At 30.9% G+C, this 24,065-nt stretch overlaps 1 protein-coding gene across 3 annotated transcripts; it reads right to left on the bottom strand.

The window, feature by feature from the left end:
* Positions 1-7,448: 7,448 nt before the first annotated feature.
* Positions 7,449-20,852, bottom strand: LOC107609786 (zinc-finger homeodomain protein 2). 3 transcript variants are annotated; one of them, XM_088493719.1, is made up of 2 exons: positions 18,659-20,852; positions 7,449-7,893 (listed from the first exon to the last, which is right to left on the bottom strand). In XM_088493719.1, the coding sequence occupies exons 1-2, from the start codon at positions 19,458-19,460 to the stop codon at positions 7,853-7,855; spliced, it is 843 nt and encodes a 280-aa protein (XP_088349845.1). In that variant the 5' UTR covers positions 19,461-20,852; the 3' UTR covers positions 7,449-7,852. The 3 variants fall into 3 exon arrangements, with proteins under 3 accessions (XP_088349845.1, XP_088349844.1, XP_016167301.2); XM_088493718.1 differs by lacking the exon at positions 7,449-7,893 and adding an exon at positions 15,234-15,455; XM_016311815.3 differs by lacking the exon at positions 7,449-7,893 and adding an exon at positions 17,230-17,511.
* Between the last annotated feature and the right edge of the window lie 3,213 nt (positions 20,853-24,065).

The raw sequence follows: 24,065 nt of genomic DNA, 5'->3' as shown, positions 1-24,065 counted from the left end.
CCTTTGTTTCAATATATATTTTTCCAGCCGGGCAGTTTGAAAGTTGTATTCTCACCAAGGTGACCAAACATTTTCTGAGACTCTTGCAATCGAACTCGAAACCAATCCAAGCATTCTAAACCTCCAAACAGCTACCAAAATACCATAAAACCTTATTTAACATACTAAACTACCAATTAGACTCATTAAAACAATCAAAACAAGAGTTTAAACTAATTCTACCAATATGTACAAAAAGATAAATGAAAAGAAGTTACCATGGTGGGGTGTCTCCCACCTAGCACTTTTGTTTATTGTCCTTAAGTTGGACTTATGGGGAGCTTCTCTCAAGGTGGCTTGTGCTTGTACTCATCTTGAAACTTCCACCAATGCTTGGACTTCCAATAAGCTCCATCATTCAAGATTAATATCTCCAAGCTTTGATGGAGTTCTTCACAAACCATGGGCTCCCAATGTTGATCCTCATGTGTTCCCGGATCCCATATTTTGTCTTCACACCCATCTCCAAGTTGATTATCATTAATCCATGTGGGTGGTGAGCAAGGTGAATTCTCAACAAAGTGACTAAACATCCTTCTAGACCTATGTACTCTAGTTATACACCAACCTTTGCTATCAAGCTTTGGACATGTGACCATAATGAACCTAGAATGATGCTTCCAACCACTAACCATCTCCTTTTTACTCTTAAAGCCACTAATTTTTCTAAGTTGACCATCCGTCTCAAGCAAACCATATTCAAGGGGAATAACAAAGCTTAAGTATAAGGAATTTACCCACTTGAATGAGAGAATGGATGGTGGTGGCTTGGGGAGAGGTATCTCCAATGTGCTTGCAAGCTCTACTCCCTTGTTTGCTTCCTTGTCAATCTCCACCTCTTCATAAACTTCTTCATTTTCAATCCTTTGTTCATCAACTTCCTCTAACTCTTCAACATCACTCAAGTCATAAATGGGAGGTTGAGAGAAATCTACCTTCACATCACTTTTAAATTCATTGGGAGAAGGTTCTTCAAATTCAAAGGATTCTTCACCAAGAAGATTGGGTGCATGATCTTCATCACCAAGGGAACTCAATTCTTGCTTCATTCTCTCCAAGTCTTCATATAGAATATGCCTCGGAGGTTGTGCACATTCCTCCTCAACATCAAATTTACTCTTCTTGGAGGGATTTTCTTTGATTTTAGCTTCCCATGGAGGTTCCGCATCTCCTAAGTCTTCAACCACTTCTTCCTTTTCTTTAATAATCATAGGCTCCTCCAATTGTTCTAACACAAAGTAGCATTCCTCCTTTTCCACCGGAGTTTCCAATCTTTCCTTCATGCTATGCTCTTTAATTGGTTCTCCACATGTGACCATGGGAGTGCTTTGAGTGCTCAAGCATTGAGAGGCTAAAATGCTTACTACCTTGGTCAAGGTAGCCATAAATTCTAGTGTCTCCCTTTGCATTTCTCCTTGCCCTTGAAGTATAAGGCTAAGGGTTTCATCCATTGAGAAATTGGGGTGGATAAGAGGGTTCATTGTCTTGGAGAAAGAGTTCATTATAGGAAGGTGGTTCTTCTTGGTAAGGTGGTGGTGTGTATTGAGGTGGTTCTTGGGAGTAGTAATCTTGGAATTGTGGTTCCATGTATGGCTCATATGGTTTAAAAGGAGGTTGGTATGGTAGGTAAGGATCATGGTCATATGGAGGTGTTTGTTGAAAATAGGCTTGTGAGTGTGGTTGAGGTTCATGTTGAGGATATGACTCATAGGCATATGGTGGTGGTTCTTGAAAGTCACAAGGAGATTCACCATAGCCATTTGATTGATATGCATCAAAGAATGGCTCTTCCTCATAGTGCATTGGTGGGGGTTGTTTCCATGAGGATTGATCATATGCATATGGCTCCTCCCACCTTTGGTCATCCCATTCTTGATACACATCTTCATTGTAGCTCCCATCACCTACAACATAGTTGTAATCACACTCATAGCCAAAGTGAGAATTCATGGTGAAAAGATAAAATAAAAACAAAAGCTAATAGAAAACAAAAGAAACAAAATTCTACAACTAGCAAATAAAGCAAAAAGCAAGATATTCACACTATTCACATATGTACAATAACCAATAACATAACACCATTGCAATTCCCCGGCAACAGCGCCATTTTGATGAATGGATTTTTGACGGTTTAGAATTTCACAAATGAAATCTCGTTGAAGTATAGTCTCTAAACCAACAATAATCCTTTCATGCAAAAATTTGTTTGTCACAAGTACAAACCCCTAAAATCTATAAACCGAAGTATTTAAACCTCGGGTCGTTCTCCCTAGGAATTACAATAAAGTGTCTTGTTATTGGTTATGAGTTATTTTGGGGTTTTGGATAAGAAGCATGAAAAGTAAATGGCAATGAAAATAAACTAACAACTATAAAAGGCTCTTGGTAAGGTGTGAGAACTAGAAGTCCTATCCTAGTTATCCTTCTCAATTGTGATGAGAATTGTTCATTGCTACCACTTAGTTAACCCTTACTAATTAAAGGAAAGTCAAGTGGATGAATTGACTTGAGCCACAAGTCCTAGCCAACTCCCAAGGAAAGACTAGCTTTAGTGCACTCCAAACCAATTAGCAATCTCTCCAATTATCAATCAACAAAGGAATTAGATAACTCAAGTGTCACTAATTACTCTACCTAGGCCAAGAGGAACAAAATCTACACTAAAACTAAAAGAGACATTTCAACAAACACATAAAGTGCAAGAGGAGTAAACATTATTAAATGCAAGAATTAAAGGAATCTACAACTACAAAAACAAGAGATCAACAATAGAAAAGCAAAGAAGACACATTTATTATGAATTACCTCTTATTGAATTGGAAGAAAATAGAAGGAGCAAAAGTAGATCTACAACAAAACATAAGAACAACATAAAGGAAATTACAACAAAAGAATATAAGAAGAATGAATGTAACAACAAGGAATTGAGAGATAGAAGTGGAAGAATGCAAAGATTAAAACCTAGATCTAAAAACTAAACCTAATTCTAATCCTAATTCTAGAGAGAAGAGAGAGCTTCTCTCTCTAGAAACTAACTCTCACTACTAAACTAAGCTAAAACTAAACTAATGATAACTAACTTCTAAAGTATGAAAAGTATCCCCATTCCCCCTTTAATCCTTGGCTTAAATAGCATCAGAAATGAGTTGGATTGGGCCCACAAGGCTTTAGAATTCGCTGGCCACGTTTTGCTTTAAGTGAACCAGGTGGCAGCAACGGCGCGTGCGCGTACTATGCGTGTACGCGTCACCATGCGCGGTTTAACCATATCAAATCTTATATCGTTTCGAAGCCCCAGATGTTAGCTTTCCAACCCAACTGGAACCGCATCATTTGGATCTCTGTAGCTCAAGTTATGGTCGTTTAAGTGCGAAGAGGTCGGTTTGACAGCTTTTGCGATTCCCTTATTTCTTCATGATTTCTCCATTTTTACATGCTTTTCCTTCATTCCCTTGATCCAATCCTTGCCTCCTAAATCTGAAATCACTTGGCAAACACATCAAGGCATCTAATGGAATCAAAGGTAAATCAAGATTAAACAATTAAGGACCTAAAAAGCATGTTTTCACTCTTAAGCTCAATTAAAGAAGAATATGTAAAACCATGCTATTTCTTGAATAAATGTGGGTAAAAGTTGATAAAATCCCCAAAAATCAATACAAGATAAACCCTACAAATGGGGTTTGTCAATGCACCTCGGAATGGCTCTTGACCATAGTAATTTGGTGGATTTTGGTTGTCACGAAAGGGTCCACCATAACTATAGTCTCGACATGCATTATTGAATGGTCGTCGTCCATGGTACGTTGGAAGGTGTTGTTGCCTAAAGGGTTAATCAGATCCTCGTGGCTCCATCCATCTCTGATTGTTTTGACCTTGATGCATGTTCCTGTTATAGCTTCCATTCCTTTCAACAATATTAGAACCAAACTCAAAGTGACGGGGTGAGAACTCATAGTAACTAATAAAAATTAAAAACAAAAATAAAAACAAATAAACAGGTAAAAGAAAATATTTACAATAACCAATAATAAGGCACACAGTTGCAATTCCCCGGCAACGGCGCCATTTTGACCGATCGGGATTTTATGTCGGTAAAGAATTTTATGAAAATAATCACGTTGTAAGTATAGTTTCTAAACCAACAGAGAATTCTTTCATACAAAAGTTTGGTTGTCACAAGTAACAAACCCAATAAAAATAATAACCGAAGTATTCAAACCTCGGGTCGTCTTCTCAAGGAATTGCAGGGAAGTATGATTTATTATTGGTTATGGAAAAAATTATATTTTTGGGTTTTTGAAATAAGGGACAAGTAATTTTAAATGACGAAAAAAATAATAAATTAATAATTAGAAAATCTCTTAGCAAGGTATGAGAACTGGAAATCCCATCCTAGTTATCCTTATCAGGTGTGATGAGAATTGATTTTGCTCCCACTTAGTTAACCCTTACTAAATAAAGGAAAGTCAAGTGGACTAATAAATTTGATTCCTCGAGTCCTAGTCAACTCCTATGGAAAGACTAGCTTTAGAGGGATAACTCAAGTGTTACCAATTACTTAACCAAAGCCAAAAGGAGAAAATAAATCTAAATTAAATTGAAAGCATCATAAATAGAATAAAACAATCATAAGTCTGAAATACCTCGAATTATATTAAATAGAATATTTAAATCTAACATGGAAAAATTCATAAATCAATTTGAAAAGATAAATAACAATTAAAGTAATAGAATAAATAAAAGTAGAAAATAAATTAAAGGAACATTGAACCTGAGAAGAAGTTGAAATCCTAATCCTAAAACTTGAGAGAGAAGAGAGAGCCTCTCTCTCTAAAAACTACATCTAAATCCTAAAAATTGCGTGTGAATGTTGTATGTGTCGTTCTGCCAGTTGCTGTTTGATTCCCCCATTCTCTGGCTTATATTCTGTGTTCCTGGATTTGGAATTAGGCCGAAAAAGGGTCCAGAAATCGCTGGGGGTGTTTTCTGTAGATTCCTGTACGTGGCATCTGTCACGCGAGCGCGTGGGTCACGCGTTCGCGTGGTCTGGAGTTTTTCCTTGTCACGCGTACGCGTCATTTGCGTTCTGCTCAAGGCATGCGTCCGCGTCGGTCACGCGTACGCGCCTATGCCATTTCGCGCTAGGCACGCGTCCGCGTCATCCATGCGTTCGCGTCGCTGCCTTTTCTTCAAAACTCCATTTTTTTTTGCTTTCCTTCCATTTTTGTATGTTTCCTTTCTGTCATTTAAGCCATTGCTGTCCTATAACACATAAATCACGGCATTGAATGGTAATGAAGGATAAATAAATTTAATATTTTCAAAGCATAGGAAACATGTTTTCACATATATCATAAAATAAGGAAGGAAAAGTAAAACCATGCAATTCATATGAATAAGTGGGTGAAGAATTGATAAAAACACTTAATTGAGCACAAAATGAATCATAAAATATGGGTTTATCAACTTGCTAGGTAAGTGCTTCCAAGGTCATACAATTCTAAGAAGGATTCACATAATACAACCGGATTTGAGTTTTTAAATATTCTTGATTCCGAAGTATGCAATATTTATCAAGAAAAGAGAAGTCCGTGTGTAATCATGGAGGTTATCATAAACCCATTTTTATTTGTACTTAAGTTTACAAACTCTTCAATTCTTTTCACTAAGAAAAACTTTGTTTACTCTTCCTTTTGCGTGACGACAAGCAAAGTTTTAAGTTTGATATTGTGATACCTAGACATCTTTAGTTATTTTTAGTTTTCTTTTTGAATAGTTTTCTTAGGTTTAAATCGAAGTTCTTATGTTTTTACTGAAGTTTTTATGACTAATCATATGTTTGGAGTTATTTTATAATGATTGTGTTTTTATGATTTATTTTTAGGTAATCAGGATAAAAGAATTAAAACAAAAAAACACAATTGCACTTTCAGGGGAAGAGACACAAAGCTAGTGCCAGGGTTCAGGAGGCCAATCCTGGTCTCCAAGCATAGGGAAGCCTAACCCTAGGTTAGGCGCCCAACTCTAGAGCCTTCAAGCCCAGTGCCCTACTTTCAAGCCCAATGTCCTGTCTCCAAGCCTGGCTCCTGCCTCCAAGCCCGACGCCTCTATCCCCAAACCCAGTGCCCAATTGGGCGCCCAACTTCACCATCCAAGCTCAGCGCCTTTGTGAACCTGGAAGGACCCAAATGGGCTAGCGCCGAACTTTCAGAAGTGGCACCTAACGCCACCCAACTTCAACACACTGAGCGCCTAGTAGCCAACTTCAGAGCTCGACTTCAAGTGATTTTTCAACTCCCATGGATCCAGAATTCATTAAAGCCCATCACCAGTGGATCAAGCCCAGTGCTAAATCCAATGGCCACTCCCAGGAAGCTCTAAATTCAACCGAAGATTCAAGATTCAAATGATTAGTTAGCATTAACTTGCTACGCGAAATTAGAACTCGCACAACTAAACCGGCAAGTGCACCAGGTCGTCCAAGTAATACCTCAGGTCAGTGAGGGTCGATCCCACAAGGATTGTCGGATTGAGTAAGCAATGGTAATCCTGCAGATCTTAGTCAGGCGAATAGAAAAGGTAGTTGTTGTTGAATGTGCATAAAATAATTAAAGAAAGCAAAAAAGAAATAGCAGAGAAACCATGATAGGAAATCAGCTAAGGCTTCGGAGATGCTTTATCTTTCTGGATTAAGTTTTCTTACTAACTACTTCAACAATGAATGATTCATTCCATGGCAAGGATGTAAGTGATTAACTCATGTCCTCTCATCAAGTTAATCTCCTCTAAATCATAGCAATCCACCATATTCAAGTAACTCATATCCTCTCATCAAGTTAGCTTATGGTCTCTCACTATAGCCGAAGATGAAGCTCCATGCATTCCACTCCCCTTTTGTTGATCCTATTCAAAACGCAACAGACAAGGTCGGATCTTCTGGATCGGAGAATGATACTTTTATAACTCTAGCCTTAGCGCCACAGAGACCTCATTTACCCATGACTAACGAGATTATATGTCACATATCCCAATTAGCCCAGATACTCTCTTGGAACCTGTGATGCACTCTCAAGCTGTAGCTCAATACTATCCCGCCAAGGACTCGCAAGAACCCATGTAGAATCAAGGGTCATACGCCAGTTCCACCTCAGATTCATAAGAATGAAGTACGAAAATGCATCATAGAATATAATTAAACATATATTGAAATAGAAACAGTTATATTATTAATCCATAGGAATCAGCAGAGCTCCTAACCTTAACCTAAGATGTTTAGTTACTCATGCTTTATAGAGAATAGAGTGTGTAATTCGAAAGTGGTGGAAGAATATCCTAAACATGGGTGATCTTCTCCTTTATATAATAATCTAGTAGTTAAAAATTAAAAAAAATGAAATAAACTATGCTAAAGGTGTGAAAATCCACGTCTAGGCCCACTTTGGTGAGTGTTTTGGCCTGAGCTTGGCGTCCAACTTGAGGAATGGGCGTTGAACGCCCATTAAGGGGTTGTCCATGCTTCCTTGTACTCCCTTGGTGGCGTTGAACGCCAGGTTTGGACATTCAACGCTGGCCTTGGTCCTCTTAGGGCGTTGAACGCCAGAAAGGGGTAATTTGGGCATTCAACACCTGTTTTGGGCCTTCATTTCTAAAGACAAGTATAGAGCATTATATATTGCTGGAAAGCTCTGGAAGTTAGCTTTTCAACACCGTTGAGAACGCATCATTGGACCTCTGTAGCTCAAGATATGCTCGTTGGAGTGCAACGAAGTCAGGATTTGACAGCATCTGTTGTTCTTTCTTTGCCTCTGAATCAGACTTTGCCAAAACTTGCCAAATTCAGCCAGACTTTACCTGAAATCATAAAAAAAACACAAAAACTCAAAGTAGCATCCAAAAAGTGAATTTTTCACTAAAATCTACTAAAACTTAATAAAACTTAAGACAATGTAACTAAAAACACTAGAAAAATAGTACCAAAAAGCGTATAAAATATTCACTCATCATAAATTCTTCTAAAAAGATAAGATTTTAGTTTTAGGATTTAGTTTTAGATTGGATTTGAATTATTATTTTGAATTTGAATAAGTTCTTATCTCATTCTTCGGAGATAAGAAGATAAGATTAGTTTTTTTTTTTATTTTAAAAGTTAGGAAGCTAGGATATAAATAAGTGAACAAGGTTCACATCCTGCATTCGTGCATCCCTCATCTCATTAGTTTAGGTTATTTTTCTTTTCTATCATGAGTAACTAAACCTCCTCTGTTAAGGGTTGCTAGGAGCTTTGTTTGATTTTATAGATTGGTAATGTAAGTGTTTTTTTAATTTTGATTCATGTTTTTATTCTTTCTCAAGTTTGAGCCTCGTTCTTCATCTTTAATCGTTAGAAATATTGGAAAATATTCTAATTCTATCTTGGATTCTGTTATTACTTTAGAAAATTTGATATCGGAATTAGTTTGAAACTCTTTCTCATAAATTTTAACTTGACTAGGAATAGTATTTTAAAAGTTGTGCGGCTTTAAATTGAAACTGTGCTTAACATCTTCTCTTAATTAGTTGACCAAGGCATTGCAATTAACTAAATTAAGAGAAATTGAATTGCCAAAAATTGGAATTTGGTTATAAATGATTTTTCGTGAAAATATTTTTGCATGAGACAAAATAAGAAAACATTAACATTACCTTTTCTAAAAGTTAAACATCTCCGAAGTCTTTAATATCTTATTCACTGATTACTTCTCCGAATTCAAAAGTATTCTCTCATTCACAAACAAGCATTTTTTTCATTGTTCTTTGTTATTCAAGGTTCTACTTCAAGATTCACAATCCTCTTGTCAAGGTTTGTTTGATCTAATTAGAGGTTAAATTAGACGTTGCTTGATTCAATGCATTAATCCTTGTAGGAATGATATCCACTCACCGTCATATTACTTGGAGTGATTTGGTGCACTTGCCAATATTCGAGCGTATCAAATTCTTGGCTTGTCAATTACTAGTATCATTTATACTAGTAGCTCATATATTTATTTACATCTTGTTTTAGTAATTATCTCTTTAATGATATTTTATTATTAATTTTGATGAATCATCCTTATAACTCCCATGGCCTCATTATGTCCAGCCACCTCTTGCTTGTTTTTTTTTCTTCGTATATAATCTCGAGAAGTATCTCATGCTTCCTTTATTTTTCTTCGTATATGAGAGAGAGAGAGAGAGAGAGAGAGAGAGAGAGAGAGAGAGAGAGAGAGAGAGAGAGAGAGAGAGAGAGAGAGAGAGAGAGAGAGGGAGGTTGGAAACTTCGTAGTCGTCAAACTTCTGAGGTCCGATCTTTCAGTTCTAAAAACTCCAATGAAAACTCTAAATCGATTAAAGTATTCATCTCTTCCTCCTCTTCACAACCGTGTTAAATTTGTCAAGGTGAGGAACTTCTTCCTAATTTCGGGAATGAAGATTCATTTATTATATATATTATGATTTATAAGACATTTTCTATCAAAAACTAGGAAGAAAGCGAGCTATATGAGGAAATCGGTTTTTATAAGCTAACACGACGAGGTAAGGTTCAGTAAATTAATTATCACTGTGTGCTTGAGTTGATGAATCGATCAATGTTTTCTAAAAATCAACTCGCGAAAATAACGTTTTAACAACGAACCAGGCTCATATAATAAATACTAGTTAAAGACAAGGAAAGTAAGTTAGTAATGTTTAGCTTCTAATGTAATTATGACATGCTAGAAATTGGGTCGCTACACGTGTCACCCTCACCTTTGCCGGTTCTTGACCTACATCCTCCACCTCTCCATCGCGATGACGCTATCCTTGGCGCCGCTTCTGGCCATGAGTTTTCCATCACTGTTGCCTGGAGTGGTGCCATCTACTGCTCATACATCAATATCGTCCAACTGCAATCGTGGTAGGTAATTCCATATATGCTTCTAAATCTTCTACTTGTTGAATTGCTTGTGTTGTCATATCCGAAATTGTGATTGATGATGCGGGAACTCGACCTTGAAATTTTGATTGAATTTTTGGATTTAAGATTTGAAGTTCTACTTAATACGTAGTTTTCATTAAAATTGGATCTGGATTTTGAAATTGTGATTGATCTGTAAGTTTCATGGATTCTTTTTATTGCTGTGATTGTTGAAATTTAAAATTCAAATATACTAATTCTTCTAGTTCTATGATGTATTGCGGTTGCTATAATTTGAACATTACTTCTTCTAATTTAATTTCCCAATCTGAAATGCTATGTTGAGTAATTTCTGGTAATACTGGTTGAAAATCTGGTTAGTAACGATGCAGGAATATTGTTTCGTAGGTTGGCCAATTTGTCACTAGATTGCGCTGCCGCCAGAATCGGAACCATGTCAGATTGCGGTCAATCAGTCCCCAAGCGACCTCCCGAAAACGTTGAGCCTCCAAAGTTTCTCTAGCATTCCACGGCTTCCAAACACAAAGAATTCACCAATATCCGTTTGCACCATCAAATATTGGGAGAGCATCATGGCAAGGAATGTGACTTGAATTCAAACTACCATGAGAAGTTGTGATCGTTGCCAGCATTGTGTTCAATAAAAGTATCATTTGATATGATATTTTATCAAAAAATAGAGAGAATTAGATAAAAATTCATAGAGAATAAAATAAAAATTTTTAGAATTAATACCAAGAGAGAAATTAGAATTTTTAATTACATCATGTATATCCATACTATTACATAATATTCTTATTCAATGACAGACTTAGGTGAGAAGGAAGGAGACACTTGCCCCACTAAAAATTTGTAAACAAATTAACAAGTACATATAGATCAATACATTTTGCTCCAATTATTATATTATCTTTGCTCCATTGGAATATGTTTAAAAAAACTATATTATCAAATTTAACATGAAATAATATTATTTTATTATAAGTATCAAAATTAAAAATAAATAAATAAACAAATTCAACATTAATAAATATTAACCATATACTTTTTAAAACTGACCAAGTAATTAATTGATAATACTCATTAAATTGATAATATATCAAACTTAAATTTAAAAACATATATAAAGTACAATATTATTTAATTATTTTAAAATAAAAAGAAAAAAACTATTTTAATTAATTTTTTATTATTTTAAATTAATATACTTTTCAAGTTTTATATATAGGTCTAGTTTTTTTAGGTATTTATAGATATGATTTTAATTTCAAAATATATAAAATTTGTTTTAGTATATTTTTGCCTTGTTCACTAAAATTTTTTTAGTCCATCACTATTTTTATTTATAGCGTAATTCTTTCCTAATCGAAACACTTTATCTATATGAACTATTCTATTTTATTTTCTTTTACTCTTTAAGAAACGCCATAAGAAAACTTTTTATTACCAAAATCAAATGGACTGCTTTCAATTGCTCTTTTTGTCCTAATACATACATTTATCTATAATCGTATCCAGATGCATGGGTTTTATATGCATTAAACTTCCTAATAAGTGCAAAAATAACGTAGAATATATCCCAAATATTCCCATCGAACTTCAGATAAAATATTTTAGTTTTTAATAAATTTTTATTATTTAAAAGTTTTAAGTATTATTTTTTTTAAAATAATTTAATTTCTTTATCATTTACAATAAAATATTTAATATGACCACTGAATAAATTTTTAGTAAAATTTTATTATTATATTTCTAATAAAAATTATTATAAGACAAATTATTCTTCCTTATAAAGAGATCGATTGGTCTCAAAGACTTCTAAAATAAAAAATTATTGAAGATCAAAATGTGCAATTTAAAATTTTTTAAAAACCAATTTCGATGGTTCTTCGCAAATATTTTTATTGGTTTAATATAAATCCAAGAAAAGAGATGAAACATAGATTGCCGATCCTCAAAACCTTATCCGCTTTTGACCCTAGTGCCCAACATAACACGTTTATGTCGAGAATGACTTATTTCATATTTTCATCCCCTTGTTCAAGAGCTACTCCAAGTCAAATACCGTGGTTTGATCGAAGCTCAGTTCGCACCAACACAATGATAAGCTCGTTCAATAAGATGTCAAATTCTATTCTGTTGTTTGGTATGAATACATTATATGCTTTAGCAGGACATGGATACTAAACCATAAATACTTAATTACATAAAGAAAAAAAAAATTATAGGTACATAGTGAAAGATATCGTTTTTTACTTCAAGGAATGTGAAGTGTGAAACATTTATTCGATAAAATGTATACATTTTTCTTTAGATTATAATTAATAATGATCCGATAACAGGTATATTATGACGATTTATTTTACCTTAGAAATTAGTAAATCCTGAAACTAATATGAGAACTAGTATTTTTATCCGTAAAAATATTACCGGAATATAAATATTTGAAAATTATATCAATTTTGTTATGATATCTTGACATAATAGATTATGATACAAAAAATTTATAAAATTAAATTATTTTTATAAAAAGATCGTAGAGGACAAAAATTTTCATCAATTAAAAAGAATTAAAAATATAAATTAAAAAAATAAATAGTAAAAATTTAAAACTAAATAAAAAATATGCATATAATAATAATATTTTTAATTTAAATTATATTATTTTATTAATTTTATTTTTGTAAAACATGAAGATAGAGAAAAATATAGAATGAGAGAAAAGAGAGAGAAAACAAACAAAATTATAAGAATGAGAGAGAATTTGTTAATTTTGGAAAGAAAAAATTTATTTTAATTGTAATGAAAAAATATCTAGTAACATATTTTTGTTTTGTCAAATATAAAATATAAATTATATGTAAAGTAAAAAGGATAGGGAGAAATAAAAAAAAAAAAGAATAGAAGTAGATAAGAGAATGTAGGAATGAAATTTATTAATTTTAGAGAGAAATATTTCTTTTAAATTTTAATAAGAGAGTGTCATGTAATATATTTTGATTATTAAATTAGTTAGTAATATATATATATAGTTATATTTTAATTTTAATTTTAATAATTTAATTTAATTTAATTTAAACACAATTAAAAAATATCATGTTATATATTTTGATGGTTAAATTTGTAATTAGTTATTGATAATAATATATAAAAATATTAAAGTGAGTGAAGGAATGAAAAAAATAGAGAAAAAAATGAAAGAAACTCTAATTTTAGAAGAAAAAATTTAATTTTAATTACAATAAAAAATATTATATTAATATATAAAAAAATATCTAGTAACATATTTTATTTTGTCAAATATAAAATATAAAAAAATAATATATAATAGACAATTGAATGTCAGCATGAACAATTTTTCCAAGATAGTGGTCCAAGTTAAGATCAAGTTGAGTCGTGTGAAATTTTAAAAATTAACTTAAATTAGTTAAATATTTATTCTTTCACTATATTCACTTATAGGAATACGTAAATCTACAACTAAATCTCTATTTTAATATTTAAGATTCATGTAATTATCCGTTTTAATCTTCGAAATTTAAAATTATTCATATTAGTCCTTCATATTCAGGTCAAAATATTAATAATGTAGTTCTTCAATCTTTTTATTAGATGACTTAACAAATAGAATGCTAAAATAACATCCTCTCTATCATGTTAGATGCTGCAAGGACTAACTAACATAACCAAAAAAAATAGCAGCAAAAAAGTATAATGTTTTTTCATCGACAAAAACACCAACACTATAACACACAATCATACATGTATTTTAAAAATCAATTAAAAATTTTTTAAAATCACTCAACCCAAAATTAAGGATTACCTTGACTAAAAATGAGAGAAGAACAACTTCCTTCCTTTGAAATACTAATTTTCACTTTAACTTAGTTGTGCGTTAGTTCAACCTAAGTGACGAAGGATTTCACTAATCCTTTATTGGCGTCATTCATTAGAAACGAAAAAGAATAGCGAAAAAAAAAAAAGAATACTTTATTATTGGTCAAAACTATTTCTACTTCCTTCATATACAAAAAAAAAAAGAATACTTTATTATTGGTCAAAACTATTTCTACTTCCTTCATATACAAAAGGACGTCATTTCTAATTTCTTCGGACACCAAAGGGTAAACAACGTTTACTCATTTCTAATTTGGCAGAGAAGGTACCACTTTAACATTCTGTTTATCTAGTTATCGCCAGAAAGAATCGAGGGATATTAGTGTCTAAACTAGAGGACCAATATAGATAATTTTAAATTTTTTGGAGATCAAAATAAAGAGAAAATTTCACTACCTTCTTTTGAGAGATACTAAAATGATACTTTTCTCCCCTTTATTTATAAAATGTACATTTTCTTCTCTTATAATTTTTAAAAAACTTTCTCTTTATTCCATTTTAAATTTTTGGATGTTAACTAATATTAACTTTATCTATTTTTTAAAAAATAAATAAATTATTTTTTATAAAAATACTCTTTAGCAAAAATTTTATTTTTTATCATCAAATTTTACTTAGCAAATTATCCTTTAATAAATTATTTTTTGTTAATTAAATTATATTTTATCAAAATATTTTTTTAATTTTAATAATTAAATTATTTTTTTCTAAAATACTCTTCAATAACTTTTTAATTATTAAATTATGATTTTACCAAAATTTTTGTTAACAATTATTTTTATATTTTATTATTAATTTTTCGATATCGATATATATTATTTTAAGGTTAAATAAAAAAATCTTGATACAATTATTTTCTGATATTAATATATAATAATTGTTATACATATTAACAATGGTAAAATTTTTTATGTAATATTAAAATAATATATATTAATATCGAAAAATTAATAGTAAAATATAAAAATAATTGTTAACAAAAATTTTGATAAAATTATAATTTAATAATTATAAAATTATTGAAAAGTATCTTAGCAAAAATAATTTAATTATTAAATTTTTTAAAAAATATTTTGATTAAAATACGATTTAATTAATAAAAAATAATTTATTAAAAAGTATTTTGATAAATAAAATTTAATAATAAAAAATAAAATTTTTGTTAAAAAATATTTTTGTAAAAAAAATTATTTTTTTTTAAAAAATAGATAAAATTAATATTAGTTAATACAAAAAATTTAAAATAAATTAAAAAAATTTTTAAAAGCTATAAAAAAGAAAATTATACATTTTACAAATAAAAAAAAAGAAAATGTCATTTTAACATTTTCTAAAAAAAAAGAGTAAAATTTTCTCCAAAATAAATAATTAAATAAATCTCAGGACCAAAATGAGAATTTAGTTCCTTTTATACAAAAATCTTTATTTTTTTATTCTGTAGCATTATTATCTTTCATTTTTAGGCAATGATGGAGCGGTATGGTCACGGGGGCGCAGCACCCCCCGGGGGGACGGTCTTTCTTCTTCGTCGTCTCTCTTCTCTCTCCCACACAGGCACACACAATTTCTCTCACATATTCTACACTTGTTAAACAAATAAAAGACATGATTTTATTAACATACAAGTCTTATAAGGGGATTAACTAAAAATATAAAAGTAGAACTTTATTAAGACGATAAATTTTGAAGACTTCAAAAATAATAAATGCATAAAAGTTCAGGTTTCTGTAAAATCTTTCCTGTTTAATATTCTTAGCAAATGCTCGTAAACACTTGCATTATGCATACTTAATAAAAAAGATACGACACACAATGGAAACTGTAAACAAATATATATATAGTATTAACAATTATTCATGTCTCTATTAATCTATTTTTCCTTATTTATTAAATATATTCATAATAAATTAGATGAGATTAGTCTAGCTGTTAAACATCTTACACTTTAAGAGTGTGTTTAGATTGAGTATTTTTAAATTATAGTGTATCTTAATAAATATAAAAGAATTTAAATGTTGTAATTAAATTTTCTTTAATTTTAAAATATTTTTTAGTTGAGCTAATTATATTAGTTGTATTTTAAAAATATTTTGTTTAGAAAAATAGTTAGATTAGCTTTATTAATAAAATATATAGTTGATTATCATCATTAGTTTCAAATTTCAATTAATTTATATAAATGCTTTTAGTAGTTGAAATTCTCTTAAAAGTTTCTAAAAAGATTGAAAATATTTCCGATGAGATATTCAAATACAATATTTTATTCTTAAAATTTCTAAATGCTTTCAAAAAATATATTCTCTCTTTAAAATACTTTATCCAAAAACACACTGATTTTGTATTTCAATATTAGAAATAACAAATATTTTTATAAATATATATAATTAAAAACATTTTAACAAAATTTATACAACAAACTCCTTAATCTCCATAATATATTAGATATACTAAAGTAGTTATTTCATAGGATGCATTGGAATTATATGATCCATAAAAGAATAAATTCAATACTACATATGTGATATGTCAAATCAATTAGCATAATGTAGTGTATTGAATAAACTGTATGAAGTTAATAAGTTCAAACGTCCTCATTATCATTAAGTATCAAAAGAATTAGCATCATCGTAGAGAAATGAAAATTATATAAAAACAATTCATAGAAGTAATGACTTTTTGAGTCATAATATAAGTATTTATATGGAACTAAAAATTATTTGGTCCCTTCAAATGGGAATCAGCTCTGCTGCTTCCGTAAGAAATAATGTCATTCACTTTTGAAAACAATAATAAAAAATGGTAGCATTTTTTTGGAAAAATATAAATAAAATATAAAACGAAAATTATTGAGGAAGAAAAACTGCACCTTTTCTGCAACTTTGAAGTCAATGACATTCATTGAATCATTATATTAGTAATTGTTTTTTATCAAACCAAAAGGTTACATCATCTTTGTTTAAGCAAAAATATAAACAAATTACCAATTTTGAAAACTACACCAATAATTACACCAAAAATAAAAAGGATGCGTATTTTTTTTAACTTTGTATGCGAGTCTCTCAAAATACACATATTTCTTATTCTAGTGTAATTTTTTATGTAGTAGTTAAAATTATTAGTGTTGCTTATATATTAGCATTTCTTGTTTAAGGTCTTCGCTCTATGTGATGAAGACCACCCTTGTGCATTTATACATACATTAACACACAGCAATAGGTGGCATATGCATTTGTGCCTAGGCACCCTAGCTAAACACCATCATGAAAATAACGACATTGAAAACTAACCCTAAACAACCTTAAAGCTAAAGCTAATCATTAAACGGATGGATGTTCCATTCAAAATACAAATAATTTAAATTTTAAAAATGAAAAATAAACGAACAAGAAACAGATGAGCAAAAATAGTTTATTAGTGCTGTCGTGCAGCAACCTGGCACCAAGCAAGGTTTTTCTGTTCATCATAATCAGAAGAAAAAAAAAAAGATCTGCAAAATCTGATTCTGCAAAGACTGATTTCTGTGATGACCAGACAAGCAAACAGTGTACGAGTTTGCCGCGTGAACCGCCCACTCTTAGTTTAATTTGTTCTTCCATTTGCTTTCTCGCTTTTCACACCACCACTCTCACCAGTCACTAAACATATACGAGAATGGAATTGAATCATTCAACCCATAAAATTTCAACAGTGTAGTTTCCTTTCCTCTCCCCTCCCCCTCTCCCTCCCAAAACCCAAAACCCAAACCACCACCCCCACAAAAAGCCAAAGAAAATAAATTAACAAAAGAAAAGAAAACGTAACAGCGACCTAACATAAAGGAAGAAATTAAACTGAAAGTCTATAGAATAATTCATAAATGGAGGACGACTAGGTGCATGTTCTTCAGCAAAAAGTAAGTACCGGATATAATTGCGCGGAAGTAATTAATAATAATACCAAATTTATGAATTAATGGTGGAATGAACAAAGACAAGAGAGAAAAGGTACTCTATGACACAATTTCACAAGCAAATTTACTGTTACTCACGTCACTGTGGGAGTTTGGTTCATGAATCAGTGAATCTCTCTTGACTATTAGTGAATTAATTTCTTAGCTGACTATAAAGTTGAAGCGTGAACAGAATGGGAAGATTAATTACGGAGACTCACTTGGGACATTAATATGAGAGAGAAAGAAAGGAGAAAATGCGGGAGAGGATTACGCATGTTAAATAAACCACACAGAAAATTATTTGTATTATTACAAATGCATGCATTATATGCTGGGTTATTTTGTCTTTATTAGATTTCTCTCCATGATTAACTCAAGATTAATAATGAAACCTAGCTAGTAGCAGTACGGGTTCACCTGACATTAATGTTTAATAAATCTGCTAATTACATTCCTCACTTATTACTTCCTAAAGCTTCCACAGCACTTGCCATTTCCAAACATGAAACTTAGAACTACCACTAACAAAAAAATTTCCATAAAATAACGGTTAACTTAGAAATAAATCTAAAATCAGCAGAAGTTTAAAGTAACAAGTAAGAAGTAAGAAATCAAACCGAGCTTGATCTCCCATTAAAGAGCTTCACATTACAAATTCTTTTTTCTTTTCTTTTTTTTTTTCTCAACACAAAATTAAAACTCGTCATAAATTCATAATCTCATAAAAAAGAGAGAGAAAGGGACACCAAAGAAACAAAGAATAACTAGAAAGGGACACAATAATTAAAATTAATTAATCATCATCATAATGAAGGGAGAAAATAAATTAGTACCAAATTAGGGTTTCTTACCAAGAGTGTTCTTGTTATTGTGCATCCAAACCTTGAGAACGCTCCTCTTAACGCAAGCTTCGGCACAGAACTGTTCAACCATGGCTTCATCTTGCTTCTGGATCCGCCATCCAACTTGTTCAGCGAAAGCAAGCATCTTATCCTTCTGTTCCTGCGTGAACTTCGTCCTGAACCTTTTCTTTGAAGAACCGCTTCCGCAACCGCCACCTCCGCCTCCGCCGCCGCCACCGCTGCTGCTAGGGTTCGACATGTCCTCCTCATCTCTGCTTAGTCCACCGCCGGAAACCGCTGCAGGAAGTGCTAGAGGACGGTGCTGAGCCATCGGAGGTGTTGCAAGGTGGTGAAGGTACCCTGCCGGGTACGGCGGACCGCGGTGGTGGTAGTAAGGGGAGAATTGGTGGAGATGCGGCGGAGGAGGTTGAGGACGGTGGTGGTGTAAGGTCCCGGCGCCGCTTCCACCTCTTATGTCGCCGTCGATCTCTTTGCGGTGAAAGTTGCGGTGGCAGTTGCAGGCAGCGCAGATGACGGCCTCCAGCGAGCCGTCCTCTCCGGCGGCCATGAACTCGCAGCAACCGTCTACGGCGTGGCCGCCGAAGCTGACGGCGTGGTTCTTCTGACATTCACGGTACCTCACCGACGACGCTGCTGCTCCTTTTCGTCCAAAGCCTGACGCGGCGGTTCCATCCCCAGTGAGTTTCGCTGAGTTTCCGAGTGAGTCGTAACACGCTTGCGTGGCTTGCGGCTGCGGTGCCTCAGGTATTCCCAGTTCCTCCTCTTGCTCTTCTTGCTCGTCAAATTCCATACCACACTCTTTTTTTTTTTCCTCTAAAAATAAGAAAAAGAAAAAAGAAATATTAAATTATTTTTTCTTCTTGTTTTGGAATTTGGTTGTGGTTATGCACTAGGTGTAGTAGGGTTTAGGTTCTTTTAGTTGAGAATTTGTGTTTGGAGTATGGGAACGAGAGGATGAAGATCTGTCTACATAAAGGGGGTAAGGTGAGTGGGGTTAGTGAGTGAGTGAGGGAGCAACAAGCGAGCGATGAGACACAGGGAATTTCACTAGGGATAATAATAATAATAATAATAATTATATATGCTAAGTAAGATTGTCTTTTTGTGTATATTTATCTCTGGGATATGAGATAATAGTGATTAGCTATAAATAAAATTAGTAAAAGTTCAATAAAAACTTTTTTATATTTTTATTTACTTAATTTATTTAAAAAATTAAACTACTTTTATTAATATGGTAATATAATTAAGTGTATGTGTACACAAAATTATACCGAGAACATACATAGATTAATTTGGAATTACGATTAAGATTTATTTATTAGATGATATATATTTATTGGATTATTAAATGTGTCTGAGTACTGAGTAGTGAGAGGGGAAGATAAGAAATGGGAGGGAGGATGTGGTCATCAATAACCGGTCAGCAGAAAAGAGGTGTCTCACTCTCGAAAGCTTTTCAAAACACTTCCCATTACATAATTAACACCTGTACCTATTATGCTCAGACATTTACCTTTTTACTTTTACTGCCCAAATTTCTCTCCTCTTTTCCAACCACGTGTTATTCTTTTTTATTTTAAAATGTTTTCTATTACTGTAACCTATATTATGAAAAAATATTAATCTGACTACCAATTTATTTTCTTATAAATTATGAATAAAAATGATAAGTTTAATTTTAACTAAGATAATAAGTATAATATATTAAAATTAAAAGACTATAGATTTAATTATTTGAAATAACAAAAATATTTTTTTATAAATTATATTTTAAAAAAATTATGCACAAAATTTTGCTTAATTATCATTATCTGCCTATATAATAGATAAAAGAAAAAAGAGTTAACTTACTAGCTAAGGTTAAAAGGAGGTAAGAGAATTATATCATTGTGGAGAAGAAAGATTGAACACGTTTTTAACTTTATCATTTAGTTACCATTTTAGGGGAAGCATAAGCATGAGGGGTGAGAGTGGAGCGATGAATATTGAAAAGAACAAATAATAAAAATAAAAACGGTGGAGAGAGAGAGAGAGAGAGTATGGTGGGAGAAATGGGAGAGCAGGGGAAAAGGGAAAAGGAAGTGGGGGAGGGGAAGTGAGAGAGTAGTGGTAGTGCTTGCTTATGTTCGAGTTGTGATGGGAATTAAGGAACGAGAGAAAGAGAGAAATTGAATTTGGAGTGGTAGCAGAAACCGGGAATGAGTAGGGAATTAAAGAGAGAGGAAACCATAAAAATGAAGTGCAAACCAAAATGAATTCTTAGGACACAGCCACAGACTTCACATCGGACGAATTAATCTGTGTCGGCATTTAATGGAGCTGCCTACGTGCCCTCCTAATCCGACAGGACGTGACGTCACTACCCTTCCCTTCCTCTTTTTCCTAAATTTGTTCATTAATATATTATTAGGGATTAGCGTTAACCTTACTACTCTTTTACGCCTATAAGAGCATCTTCAATGGTGAGTTCCTCTTTGACTTTTTTCTAACATATAGGAATTCTAACCATTGGAGGAGAAAAGGAGTGAGTTCCTGCACAAGGATCAAAGTAAGGGAGTTCCTCTAAACAGGGACTCAAATTAACCAATAATAACTTGTCATTTGGCAAATTATTATAAAAAAATAATAATATAAAATCTGAAATAATTAAATAATTAAATAATAATTAAATTAGTAATAATTATAATAAAAATTATATTAAATAATTATATTTTTATTAAATTAAATAATTAAGTTTTTATTTAATTAATAATTTATATTAATTATTTATATTATAATTAATATTGAATATTATTTATATTATTATATTAAATTATAATTAATTAAATTTACTTACATTAAAAAATAAATTTAATTTTTATATCTTATAAAATAATTTTTAGTTGAGTTGGTTATTTTTATTTTTAAAATTTAAAATGCTAATGATATTATTAAAATTAGCCGTTGTAAACACAAAACTATAAATTAGTATAATCTCGAATTATATATTGTGTATTATTATTATATATGAATTTATTTAATATTAATATCTTTTAATAATGAATTATTTTTAAATTTATAAATTTAAATAATATTATTAAAAAAAATTAATTATATTAATTTTAAGTATTTTAAATATTTTAATTAATTAATTAAGTGGGACCACAACAAGAACTAAAGTTAGTTCCTCCTAATGGAGAAGAGAGAGATACTTTGAGTTCCTATTTATTGTTTATAACGCAAAAGCTGATGTGGAGTTACTTTTTATGACAGGTGGGCTATAAACAGGAACTGGGATGAGTTCCCTACTGGAGATGGTCTAACTATCCAATTACACCGGAAGGAGTCTTCCCAGTATCCAACCAATAAATAATTTTTAGGATTAAGTATGATGTTAATTTTTAAGATATAAATTAAAAATGTTTTTATTTTTAATTTGTTCTGTAAACAAAATTATTTTTAAGATTTAATTTAATTTTAAAATTAATATTTAAATTAAAATATTTTTTTTATTAAAATACCTAATTTTTGTCTTTATCATAACAATATTTAATATTCAGTTTTTCATGTCCATGATAATAATATCTCTTTTTTTTTCTCTTTAACTTGAATTTCAACAAAATTTTAACTACAATTTTAACAATAGTAACATAATTTTAACAGCAACATAATTTTAACGACAGCAACAAAATTTTAACTAACGGATATAAATATTTATAACAGAAAAACAGAAGAATGAAATAGAATCAGAAGTAAAATAGAAACAGAAAAACAATAAAATCAATATCCAGGATAGAATCAGAGTCAATAACAACAATATAATTAATAAAATCAAAATTTAAATAGAAGCAGAATAATTAAAAATAGAAACAGAATAATCAACATAATCTGAACTAGAATTGAAACCCAACGACGACATGCGAGGAGTAGCGGCAAGCTACCGAGGAAGAGGAGCAGCGGTGATATTCAGCGACGAGGACAGGAAGGAACGACAAACGATGACGATCAACGACGAGCGGCGAGGAGCAGCTGTGAGCGGCGACGAGCAGCGGCAACTCGCGAGAGGAGGATGAGCAGAATGACGACACAGCGAATTCCCTTCCCCCTTGCGTGACTCCCTTCTCCCCCACCTTTCCTTCCCCCTCCTTCTTTCCCCCTCCCATTTCGCGTGATTCCCTTCCCCTTCCCCTTCCCCTTTTCATCTGTTCTTTCTTTTTGCTTTTGTTTTTTTTTTATTTTATAATTTTTTTAGTTAGGAATAGTTTAGTAATAAAAATTAAAATTTTGATAAAAGAAAGATTTTAAAATTAAGTTAAATCTTAGGGACAATTTTGTATAAAAAAAAATATTAGAGACGAACAAAATTTTTACTAACCCTAATTTTTACTAACTTTGATCATGTAATTCAATCCTTTTTAACTATTCCTTAGACTGCATTTGATTAGGAGAATTAGATAAAATAGAATATTAAAAATGAAATAATAATTAAAATATAAAAATAGATATTTTATATTTTATTTAATAATAAATTAAATATAAAAAAATAAATTATAAAAATTTAATTTATTATTTTTTATACAAAAATATTAAAAAGAATATAATAATAAAATATATAATTATAAAATTAATAGAAATAATAAAAACATAAATAATGTTCTTTGTTAATATTTCTATGTCTTTTATGTCAAAAAAATATAAAATATATCAATTCAGTATTTTTAGACATAATATTTATGTCTATGTCTTATCTACCAAACATAATTTTATATCTCTATGACTGCGTTTATTTACAGGCATAGAACACAGAGATATAAAGTCGTATTTAGCAGATGAGACATAAACAATGACATTATGTCCAGAGACACTGAATTAGTGTATTTTATGTCTATGCTAACAAGAACGACACAGAGACAATAACAAAAAATATAACTGATTTATTATTTTTTCTTTCATTATTCCTGTTAATTTTTTATAATTATATTTTTTATTATTATATTTTTCTCAAATTTTTTTAATAAAAAAATAAATTAGATTTTCATAATTTATTTTATTTTATCACTAAATAAAATATAAGAATATTAATTTTCGTGTTTTTATCCTTTGTATCTTATTCTCAATATCTTATCTTATTCTGTTCTTAGAAAAAATTGATATTTTTATATTTTATTTAGTGATAAATTAAATATAAAAAATAAATGATAAAAATTTAATTTATTTTTTATACAAAAATCTTATAAAAAATATAATAATAAAACATATAATTATAAAATTAATAGAAATAATAAAACATAAAAAACTAAATTATGTTATTTGTTAGTGTTTCTATGTCTTTTTTATTCAGAAAAGAGATAAAATATATTAATTCAATATTTTTAGACATAATGTTTGTGTTTATGTCTTACCTACCAAACAT

Source organism: Arachis ipaensis, chromosome B7, assembly GCF_059453495.1.
Source record: "Arachis ipaensis isolate K30076 ecotype BB chromosome B7, ASM5945349v1, whole genome shotgun sequence".
NCBI classification, from domain to species: domain Eukaryota; kingdom Viridiplantae; phylum Streptophyta; class Magnoliopsida; order Fabales; family Fabaceae; genus Arachis; species Arachis ipaensis.
The sequence above is the reverse complement of the archived record's forward strand: the minus strand, read 5'-3'. Positions and strand labels throughout refer to the sequence as shown.

Excerpts from the sequence above, each read along its gene's own strand:
- LOC107609786 (XM_088493718.1), bottom strand. The coding sequence starts at position 19,460 with ATGGAATTTGACGAGCAAGAAGAGCAAGAGGAGGAACTGGGAATACCT. Across the intron at positions 15,456-18,658 it reads CAATAACAAGAACACTCTTG|AATATGTGAGAGAAATTGTG; the intron begins GTAAGAAACCCT and ends TAACAAGTGTAG.